The sequence below is a fragment of the Esox lucius genome, chromosome 1 (genome assembly GCF_011004845.1).
Source record: "Esox lucius isolate fEsoLuc1 chromosome 1, fEsoLuc1.pri, whole genome shotgun sequence".
NCBI lineage: Eukaryota > Metazoa > Chordata > Actinopteri > Esociformes > Esocidae > Esox > Esox lucius.
This window is the reverse complement of record NC_047569.1, coordinates 20,693,268-20,705,302: the sequence shown is the minus strand read 5'-3', so window position 1 is coordinate 20,705,302 and position 12,035 is coordinate 20,693,268. Positions and strand designations below refer to the sequence as shown.

At 39.4% G+C, this 12,035-nt stretch overlaps 1 protein-coding gene across 14 annotated transcripts in view; it reads right to left on the bottom strand.

The window, feature by feature from the left end:
- Window positions 1-6,128: 6,128 nt before the first annotated feature.
- picalmb (phosphatidylinositol binding clathrin assembly protein b) overlaps window positions 6,129-12,035 on the bottom strand; it is a 31,017-nt gene continuing 25,110 nt past the window's right edge. For 13 of the 14 annotated variants that reach the window (XM_020049223.2, XM_010863953.4, XM_010863961.4 and 10 more), the window contains 3 exons: window positions 11,625-11,732; window positions 9,736-9,840; window positions 6,129-7,568 (listed from right to left, as the gene is read on the bottom strand). In XM_020049223.2, coding sequence (XP_019904782.1) covers window positions 9,748-9,840; window positions 11,625-11,732 — 201 coding nt within the window. In that variant the 3' untranslated portion in view covers window positions 6,129-7,568; window positions 9,736-9,747. The remainder of the gene's footprint in view (window positions 7,569-9,735; window positions 9,841-11,624; window positions 11,733-12,035) is intronic. The other variant, XM_010863960.4, reaches the window with a different exon arrangement.

Here is a 12,035-nt window from a genome sequence, read left to right as displayed (position 1 = left end):
GCATCCAAAATTGCTGAATACTTATTACGAATAGAATATTGTTAGTTTTGAAAACATTGCGCTAATGTAATCCTGGTAAAATTTCCTACACATCAATAAAGTAGTCTGTGCAATGCTACAAAAGATAAACACTAGTTAACATTAGCCGCGTTTACAGAGGTAGACCAAATCCTGATGTTTGACTTAGCACATCAGATATTTTATAATTAGATATTTTACATAGCTGAACTAATGAGTAAAAAGTCCAATTATTGGGGAAAAGGGTATTTGTCCCGCTCCACACACACACAAGTGTTTTAGGAGTGTGTGGGTGTGGAAATGTATAATATATGTGTAATATATGCGTAATATAATACCAGTAAGTGTTTGCCAAGGAGGGGTGTAGTCCTGGGAGGAGGTATGACAGAGGAGAGGTGTTAATAACAAATAGAATATTCTCGCTCATCTTCACTAGTTAACCAAATTCTGCTTAAGCCCTGAATTCTGCACCTGATCTTAATATAGGTCGATAAACCTGCAGGAATTAACACTTAAAACAGTCTCAAAGTGTCTGAATTTGGATTAGAAAAGGGTGAAGTGAGTATCATTTCAGTGTTCTTCATTAAAACTGTGTGAACAACTCTATTTTTCAAGGGGAAAATGCAAAAGCAAACTTCAAAGCAAAAAAAGGACCAAATGATAAAATTGCAAGCAAAGTCATATGTGTTTTATTGAAGATTACTGTCATAGTGTGTTCTATACTACTAAAAAGTTTTTTTTAGGGAACCCATTTAAGGAAAAATATCAAACAGTAGCCTACTTTTAATAAAAAATATTAAAAAGGGCTTCTTGGTTTAAATTCAAAGAACCCCTAAAAGGAACTGCCTTTTAGGTAAATGCCCCCTCTACCTTCGTTCACTTCTTAACATCTGCTACTCCAACAATGACCTGTATTTCAGTAAATATCTCTGGTCCCTCTTCAAGGCAATACTCCTTTTGGTTGTCATTTCTGTATGCTGCCACCAATGGCTGTTACCAATTACAAAAAAACATTGAGTTTTACACTTATTGCATGTCACTCTTTCAAAAAGGATAAATTCAAGCTTAACTTTAAATATATCACAGAACTTAATGTAATTTTGTTGTCCATTCCTTTATATATTGTTTGTTCATTTGTCTTAATTGAAAATTCCTTCTCAATTGACATACCTTGTTAAACAACAGTGAAAAAATATATAATATAGAACAAAAACATTTATGTTTAGAGTTTATTACATGTGCAAACAAAAATTACATATTATATTCTTGGTAAAAACATTATTGTAATGGAATAGACTGTCATTCTCGGTTCAATTATTAGTGCCTTGGTGTGCCCTCCAGTGGCTATAAATATAACAGCAAGAACTGAACCAGACTTGGCATTTTTGTACCTCATGTTTAACCCTTTGTTATAGGCTAGGGGAAGAATAAAACACAAATCTAAGCACAGAAAGAACCAAAAACAAGGGCTTAATTCAATCAAATCTGCATTGCTGTATTTACAATGTATCTTTTTTCCAGTGGTCGAACTTACAGACTGGTTGTATACTGTATGGAAACCACTACAACCAGGACTACACCGTCATAAGTATGCTAGCCCATTTCACATTTGGAAGGGTTGGGGCATGTAAACAGGTTTAAGTCTGGTTCTGCCGGTGGAGGTGGTGATGCAGTGGTGGATGCTAGGCCTGGTGTGGCATTAAGGATGCCTAGGGCTTCTTGGGGGATGCAGTGGTCTGGTAAGGGTCTTTGGGTAGTGAGGTAGTCTTCTAGGATTCTCTAGGTGGTAAGGTGTTCTTGAAGGGGTCTTTGGGTGGTAAGGTGTTCTTGAAGGGGTCTTTGGGTGGTAAGGTGTTCTTGTTGGGGTATCTGGGTGGTAAGGTGTTCTTGAAGGGGTCTTTGGGTGGTAAGGTGTTCTTGATGGGGTCTTTGGGTGGTAAGGTGTTCTTGATGGGTTCTTTGGGTGGTAAGGTGTTCTTGATGGGGTCTTTGGGTGGTAAGGTGTTTTTGATGGGGTCTTTGGGTGGTAAGGTGTTTTTGATGGGGTCTTTGGGTGGTAAGGTGGTTTGGTAAGGATCTTTGGGTTGTAATCTATCCAGTGGGGAATGGGGTGTTTACCAAGTGCCACATCCTTTGTGGGATTGAATAAACCCCAGCCTAAATGAATCTAGTTAATGTAATTAACCACTTGTGTGATGGAGTGCATTTAATAGTGAAGAGGTTAATGTTTATGTGTCCTTTGTCATCAATCTTTTCTAGTGTCATTTAGGGATAACTGCTCTCATTCTAAGAGTAGTACAAAGAATCACAACACATAAAGAGACACTACAGCATAGAACACTAACATGCTCATTAGGCCAAGATAAATTGAAGCAGTTATCTAAAATAAATATGTATTGTTTATCTCCTTGTTTATTTCCATATTATACTATGTTCTTTGATGTAACATTAAAAACATTGTTACTGAGGAAAACAAACACAGACCGACAAGATACACCAGGAAAGAAGGAATTTTGGCAGTACTACACCTGGTGCCACTCACAACCTTGGGCAAAGCTTTTCATGTCCTCTCAGGGTTAGACCACTCCCCCAAACCTGCAGCACCAAGTACGGTTAGTATACAGTAGGCTCCTCAACTCATTTCCCAAAGCACTGTCTTTATCAGTCCAACTGCAATGTAAACGTACACACAGTTACACAGAAACCTGCAGAGTTCCACAAAGTATGATGGTCAAAAGGGTACTGACCTTACTCTTTCGATTGTTTTTTCAAACATATCCTGCCACAGCAAATTAAGGAGTTTGTCAGGGACAACAAGTGGAAAGTTCTTGACTGACCAATTTCCAGATTAAAATCCAATTGAATACGGCTTTTCATTTGCTGAGATCTTAGACTGAAGGCAAAAATACCTCAAACTTATCCGTGGATAAACTTTTCACTTTTATATGGATTTAATTTGATTGATTTTATCGTTTTACTACAGTTTACTTTTACTGGGATTTACTTTTTAAACAAGTTTTACTGATTTATATACTCAATTGCATTGTATGCTGAGGTTTTAAACTCGTCTAGCAAATATGGAGGACGACCCTGACAGTCTGGATTCTTTAAATATAATACGAGAACTGCAATATGTTTAATTTAACAGAGCAGGATGATTTTATCGACACTTTCTTGTGTGAGAAGTGCAAAGAGATTGTCAAACTTAAGCCTTCAATCCGACACCAGGATTTCCTCCATGTCCAGACTGACCACTGCCCCACCAAATTTAGTTACTCTGCAGTGGGAGAACCAGCCTTAAAAATTCAAGCTGATGACCACTTCCCCCTACTAAACAGATTGACCATGCCGCCACACCCCCCATTGAATTTAGCCAGTTCTACACCACGACCTGTGGAACAGAAGTAGAAAACTGCATCTGGGAAACATAACACGAGGCGAACTCTACCACATCATTCTGTCCCCGACCTGCGTCTGTCAAACCGCTTTCAGCCTCTTGCCAGCCCTACACATCGTCTCTTCCCAAGCTTGACAATGAACCCAACGGAAACAACAACCTCTACCGTCTTTGTTGGAAGCTGTATGGTGAGAAACATCTACCATTGGGTTTGTGGGGGCCAACCAAAGTTTACTGTTATCCCGGTTTGTTTAGGTGATCATTTCAACCTATTTTGGGAAAGACCTGCATTCTTTAAAAGAGATGGTGTGCACCCAAATTGTACAGGATGCAACCTACTGTCACACAACATTGCCAGCTGTTTTAAAAACTGCAATGAATGAATTAGGAGTATGATTTTTCATCCAAAATCACTTCATACATATTATCTTCAGCCAGTCATTATGCATTTTGTACACCTGGACCTATATGCTTGGCAAACATGGTGTTCTAAACATAAACACCCTCAGATAAACCTGAGTAAATACATGGCCCAATAACTCACTACAGTGACTCATGTATAGGTGATTTATTAGCATATATAAGGAGGAAAGGGAGAAAAGATAATAGATCGCAACACATGATGGAAAAACATTCATGTAGCAGTTTTGCTATTTATTTTTGACCCTGTATAAATTTGTCATTTTATATTTTACTCCTTGGTTTGTAACACATTTGGTTTTAGAATGTTTCTGCACATTAAAATGTAGTATTAGATGTCAGCCTGCAGTAAAGTTTGTAAACATATATAGATCTAGTGCTGAGGAAGTTAGTAAAACCCATGAAAAGTAATTTCTGGAAACAATAGGTACTTCCCAAACTTCAATAACTGATTTTGTTTTTGCTTTGGCAGACGTACACTCACCTAAAGGATTATTAGGAACACCATACTAGTACTGTGTTTGACCCCCTTTCGCCTTCAGAACTGCCTTAATTCTACATGGCATTGATTCAACAAGGTGCTGAAAGCATTCTTTAGAAATGTTGGCCCATATTGATAGGATAGCATCTTGCAGTTGATGGAGATTTGTGGGATGCACATCCAGGGCACGAAGCTCCCGTTCCACCACATCCCAAAGATGCTCCATTGGGTTGAGATCTGGTGACTGTGGGGGCCATTTCAGTACAGTGAACTCATTGTCATGTTTAAGAAACCAATTTGAAATGATTCGAGCTTTGTGACATGGTGCATTATCCTGCTGGAAGTAGCCATCCGAGGATGGGTACATGGTGGTCATAAAGGGATGGACATGGTCAGAAACAATGCTCAGGTAGGCCGTGGCATTTAAACGATGCCCACTTGGCACTAAGGGGCCTAAAGAGTGCCAGGAAAACATCCCCCACACCATTACACCACCACCACCAGCCTGCACAGTGGTAACAAGGCATGATGGATCCATGTTCTCATTCTGTTTACGACAAATTCTGACTCTACCATCTGAATGTCTCAACAGAAATCGAGACTCATCAGACCAGGCAACATTCTTCCAGTCTTAAATGTCCAATTTTGGTGAGCTCGTGCAAATTGTAGCCTCTTTTTCCTATTTGTAGTGGAGATGAGTGGTACCCGGTGGGGTCTTCTGCTGTTGTAGCCCATCCGCCTCAAGGTTGTGCGTGTTGTGGCTTCACAAATGCTTTGCTGCATACCTCGGTTGTAACGAGTGGTTATTTCAGTCAAAGTTGCTCTTCTATCAGCTTGAATCAGTCGGCCCATTCTCCTCTGACCTCTAGCATCAACAAGGCATTTTCGCCCACAGGTTTTTCCCTTTTCACACCATTCTTTGTAAACCCTAGAAATGGTTATGCGTGAAAATCCCAGTAACTGAGCAGATTGTGAAATACTCAGACCGGCCTGTCTGGCACCAACAATCATGCCACGCTCAAAATTGCTTAAATCACCATTCTTTCCCATTCTGACATTCAGTTTGGAGTTCAGGAGATTGTCTTGACCAGGACCACACCCCTAAATGCATTGAAGCAACTGCCATGTGATTGGTTGATTAGATAATTGCATTAATGGGAAATTGAACAGGTGTTCCTAATAATCCTTTAGGTGAGTGTATATATGTCTTTTAGAAAACTTTAAGGTGACTGAGCCTCAAATTCTACTCAATATTCTCAGGTATGGAATTCATGGTTCAGTTTTCGTAGGGCTTATGTGTGACATCCCCTCTTATACACTTTGATTGGCTGTATGAAGGACACACAAGTCTGTTTAATTCTAGAGATAGAGGACTTATTCTAGGTTAGGTGAATATGCTATCAACTACCATGTCACACACTCATTAATAAGTGCCTTGCAGAGTATCCGTTAGTTAGAAACCTTGGTGCATATAAGGCAGTTGAAAGGTCTGATACAAGACCTTTTCACTGTGAACTACGATTGCATTTTTTAATGTGTCCTACCTATCCATGTGTTTCATTGTGGCTTTTATTATATTGACTTTGTGTAATGCAACTAAACACACCTTTGTCTCAGTATAATTTCTCAGTTTAAAAGTTAAAGAAGAAAAGAAAAACCTGTACGCTAATAATTTGATAGAGTAAACGTGACATTTCTTCCTAGGAACTTGAAGCCATACATTGCAAGTAATCCAACATTTAACACAGAATCCAAATACTGTATCTCTTCCAAAATTCATCCAAACTATTTCATGTAAATTAAAGAACACCATTTTGTGGAAGCTGCGCTTTATTTGAAAAAGAAAGAAAAACCTCAGTCAATGTCTGGTACCAGTTCTAATTACATAAACAAAAATATAATCGGCACAGGACAAACACAGAAGATATCCTGAATCAAACTTAGGTAGAGTCAGATTTTGATAGAATTGCTTTCATATTTCATACATCTTTCACTTCCCTCTACTGTTGAACAGTTGGTTTTATATACACAAAGCACCGATCAACAGTGCCCCTCTTACCCTGTTCCAATGGATCTTTACTCAACTAATTTACATCCAAACTGTGACCCTTCTCTAGTGACAGCAAAACCCAGACACAATCTCCTCATGTCCAGTTCCCACAGAGTCAAAGTCAGGGGAGATTGTGCGGGCAGCTTGGAAAGATGTGTGCAACATAAAGGCAACGCTTTCACATTCAGAGTAAAGGCAGCCATGTTAACGGTCAGTGGGTTGATGGCATGCCAAGCTTAAAGCAAAATGGATTCCACCCCAGTGTGATGCTCCAGAATTGTGGATGGAGTGCAATTCAACTAGACAAAAATGTTGTTCCATTGCAAAAACCCTAGGCACAGAATTGACTATATAGATAACTTACTCATACTCTAAACCCCCATCCCCCTTGCACTTGTCACATGGGAGATCAAGAGATTTGATCTAGTAAGAACGGTTCTTAACACAAAACTTGGAGAATATTCAGTGCTCTATCATTCCACTTATAGGTGTAATTTAATATAATATCTTTTCAACTCTACCTCTCTCCACTGATACAATCCAACGTCCATGTTTAATGCTGAAGCACTCCCACATGTGTTCAATGTACTATAGACTGCACTATAGATTTTCTCCCCCAGTCTTAAAACCAATAATCATAAATAAATACAAATACACAAGGAATGTCTACTGTAAACACGGTATAAAAGACAAAAGCTAAAACAGGTGTAAACGTCATTAGCATCTACTTAGTGACAGTTAAATAACTGTAGGAAATGGATGACTGATGATTAGATCAAGAGAGAGAAGGATTCCTTGGCTCTCCTCTCCCCCTCCCTGTAGATTAGAACATCAAGCTGTTACATCCAACCACCTTAGTATTTCCAAATACATAAAGTCTTTCACATCCTATCTTTACAGATTATAAAACGGATGAGGGATTTCTTTTTTTTAATTTTAAACAGCAGCAGTGCTTGACGTGTTGGACAAATTACATCATAATGGGTGTTGAATAATCATCTTCTTTCCAATGTCATGTATACATTGTTTCCATGGTTTCACGCCAGTCATTGCACAGTAATTGTGTTCTTGACATGTCTGTATTTGGGGGAGGGGGGGGCTGAACATTTCTCTGAAGAGTTAGACTGGCAGCAAAGACAAAGATTTGCTGCTAAGTGCTTCATCTTCTGACAGACACTTCCTTCATATTACATGAACTGCATCTGTGGGTGAAAATCAACAAAGAGTATTAGAAAACGGTTTTACATGTTTGCTCACTGTGTGGCTGAGATGGTCAACTGAATAAATGCAATGAAAAGGCATTACAATGTCAAGGGAGCAAAAAGTAACTGTCACAGAAGATTCAGCTTATAAATCAACATTTCAGCATTAGCTACAGTGGGGCAAAAAAGTATTTAGTCAGCCACCAATTGTGCAAGTTCTCCCACTCAAAAAGATGAGAGAGGCCTGTAATTTTCAACATAGGTACACATCAACTATGAGAGACAAAATAAGAAAAATAAAATCCAGAAAATCACATTGTAGGATTTTTAATGAATTTATTGGTACATTATGGTGGGAAATAAGTATTTGGTCAATAACAAAAGTACTTTGTTATATACCCTTTGTTGGCAATGACAGAGGTCAAACGTTTTCTGTAAGTCTTCACAAGGTTTTCACACACTGTTGCTGGTATTTTGGCCCATTCCTCCATGCAGATCTCCTCAAGAGCAGTGATGTTTTGGGGCTGTCGCTGGGCAACACGGACTTTCAACCCCCTCCAAAGATATTCTATGGGGTTGAGATCTGGTGACTGGCTAGGCCACCCCAGGACCTTGAAATGCTTCTTACGAAGCCACTCCTTCGTTGCCCGGGCGGTGTGTTTGGGATCATTGTCATGCTGAAAGACACAGCCACGTTTCATCTTCAATGCCCTTGCTGACGGAAGGAGGTTTTCACTCAAAATCTCACGATACATGGCCCCATTCATTCTTTCCTTTACACGGATCAGTCGTCCTGGTCCATTTGCAGAAAAACAGCCCCAAAGCATGATGTTTCCACCCCCATGCTTCACAGTAGGTTTGGTGTTCTTTGGATGCAACTCAGCATTCTTTCTCCTCCAAACACGACGAGTTTAGTTTTTACCAAAAAGTTATATTTTGGTTTCATCTGACCATATGGCATTCTCCCAATCCTCTTCTGGACCATCCAAATGCTCTCTAGCAAACCTCAGACGGGCCTGGACATGTACTGGCTTAAGCAGGGGGACACGTCTGGCACTGCAGGATTTGAGTCCCTGGTGGCGTTGTGTGTTACTTATGGTAGCCTTTGTTACTTTGGTCCCAGCTCTCTGCAGGTCATTCACTAGGTACCCCTGTGTGGTTCTGGGATTTTTGCTCCCCGTTCTTGTGATCATTTTGACCCCACGGGGTGAGATCTTGCGTGGAGCCCCGGATCGAGGGAGATTATCAGAGGTCTTGTATATCTTCCATTTTCTTATAATTGCTCCCACAGTTGATTTCTTCACACCAAGCTGCTTACCTATTGCAGATTCAGTGTTCCCAGCCTGGTGCAGGTCTACAATTTTGTTTCTGGTGTCCTTTGACAGCTATTTGGTCTTGGTCTTAGTGGAGTTTGGAGTGTGACGGTTTGAAGTTGTGGACAGGTGCCTTTTATACTGATAAGTTCAAACAGGTGCCATTAATACAAGTAACGAGTGGAGGACAGAGGAGCCTCTTAAAGAAGAAGTTACAGGTCTGTGAGAGCCAGAAATGTTGCTTGTTTGTAGGTGACCAAATACTTATTTTACCGAGGAATTTACCAATAAATTCATTAAAAAATCCTACAATGTGATTTTCTGGATTTTTATTTCTCATTTTGTCTCTCATAGCTGAAGTGTACCTATGATGAAAATTACAGGCCTCTCATCTTTTTAAGTGGGAGAACTTGCACAACTGGTGGCTGACTAAATACTTTTTTGCCCCACTGTACCTATTGGCTGAAAATGTCAGTGATCAGGACAATTCTTCATAACCGTAATTTACAGCGAAAGTCATAGCATGGACGAGTATATCTGCAAACATATAAAGGGTAGCCACTAGTGGCTACCCTTCTATCTTAAAGTGCAAAACAGAAAAAAGCACACTATTTCTGGAAATTCTGCACTGAGCTGTTAAACTTGCAAGTCACTAATCTAATTAAATTGTATTTTTTTTAGAGATTTGAGATATCATGTGGAAACAGAATTGTGGTGGTGATCATTTGTAAGAATCAGTGCGTTTTCAAATGACGGGAGAGAACATGGACAATAGGAGGACAAGAAAAGAGAAGCATTAGCGTGAAGCTGTGCTGCGCATGCATGTACATCTGCAAGCACAAAGCATGCTGTACCTAAGAGACGCTCTACAAGAAATCCTTGAGAGAGAGCTGTGCAAATGGGTCCTGTCCAGGGGCTCGGAGGGGACTCTGGCTGGAAGGACTAGAGGCTGCAGAGGGCTATTTCAGACAGAGGGAGAAACACAGTGGAAAGGAGAGGTAAGGTCAGAAAAACAAGACAAAGTTAGAGAAAGTGTGTGTAAGAGTGACAGATGGTAATGAAGGGTGAAAGAAAGATTACACCAAGTACAAGAAAGGGTACAAATTTGGGACTGTTCAGGAGAGTCATGGCAGATTAGTCCCTCTCTTCCTGAGAGGTAAGAGTGACCTAAAGGGTTGTTGTAAACGGTAGGTAGAAGACAAACACAATGCAATGGCTATTGTAACTATACACAACACCTCACTGAATACAGCTGAACACAGAACTCACATCGCCCTATAACAGATATTAAAAGGAACGAAAGACTTAACATGACTGAAACATGAGTCTATCTTTATAGGATAGAGGATTGTGGTATACAAGGGAAAGTGTCACATGATCACCATATTATAATGGCCAAGCTCTTCTAAAAACACATGGTTCTTAAAGAGTGATCTCACCATGTCAATAAGTGTCCCTGTTCCAGACATATCACAGTCCAAATAAAAATAAAAATTAGGTGATGTGATTCAATAGGCCAAAAAATATAATCTATTGTCACACTTATTTTGTCTTCTAAACCAATAATTTAGTAACACCAAATGGTGTTGACTGACAACATTTGGTCTCCAGAATTATTTTTTACACAGTTAATAACCAAACATTTGTTTTTGATTAAATCTAAAAAACAGAAATGGCATTGACAAAGTTAGTGACATCCTAGATTCAATATTTGGAAGCACCGCCTTTAGACAAAATAATCAAACACTTCCTGTAGACATGCATGAGCTTATTGCACCTCTGTACTGCCAGTCCCACTCTTCTGGTGCAAATGGTTCCAGATCTCACAGATTGTGGTTGTTTTCAGGTTTCTCCTCAGATTTTTGAATATAATTTAGATCTAGACACATTGCTGGCCACTTCAGAAACATCCAGGGTTTTCTCTTGAACCATTCCTGGGTGCTTTATTGAAGTGTTTGAGGTCAGTGTCTTGCTGGAAGTGTCAGCATTATGAAACTGGATTTGAAGGTGCACTCCAAAAAAAGACTTAAGTTGTCCACAGGAGATTGTCCTAGGAGTGTTGGATGTTCACGTATGTTTTGGTATGTCGGTGATGGATTGTTCAAACTATTGTACCTTGTTTCTAAAGGTCAGCTTGAAAATGATCACGTTCACCATTCAAACAATCCTTAGTGGCATTCTTATATCCATATATCTCCAGGGAGTACAGGCCTTAAATATCTTGTTGACATTATATATGGTGGAAACAGGAACATGAACATCTCTGGAGGTGGATCTGTAGTTTCATGTTTGAGTAGATACTCACCACAGGGGTGTTCAATTTCATGGTAATGGAGAATCACTTGCTTGAAATTTAGTTGTTATGTTTAACTATTTCTAGAATAATATTGTATAGAACATTTCAGGATTTTTGTATGGAATAAGCATTTCATGGAAATGCATATATATGAGGCCCAAAAGCTTTTTTGAATTTTACAATTTTGCTAAATGAAATTAAAAAAAGAAAATGGGCCTGAAGGACAAACTCAGGGTAAGAGGACGGTCACCAAAATGTACAACTATGAAGTGTGAAGGTGCTAATACTTCTTTCTTGACCACATTCTGGAGTTACTTGTCTTTTTTAAATTATTTGTGTATCTGAGATTATACTACAGCATTGTCAGGCCTATAATCGGTAATACTAAATAGAACAAAATAGAAATTTAATCAATTAACTTTATATTTGATGTACAAACATACATACCTGAGCACTGGATACCGAGCTGAAGGGGTTGGGCGGTCTCATGACAGGTTGGTTGTACATCATGTTAGGTTGGTTCATCATACCCATAGAAGCAAGCTGTTGGGGTTGCTGAAAATGAAAGCATAGAGAAACATAAATCACAACAGAGATTTTACAGAACACCGCATAGCATGTCCTAATGTTACTATGGAGTGCTAGCTACAGAGTCACATCTTGGGAAGGCAGGCTTGCCATGCCAGTGAGATCCAACGACCTCTCTCCTTCATTTAGAGCGCGGGCACCTGTGTGTTGTTATTGTCCTCACCCGTGTTCCTGATCACTGTCCCTATTCAAATTCCTTTCATTGTGTATATTGTTGGGCTTTTTTTCCATGTAACATTGTTTCTGATCTAGTGTCTTAGTTTCAGTTTT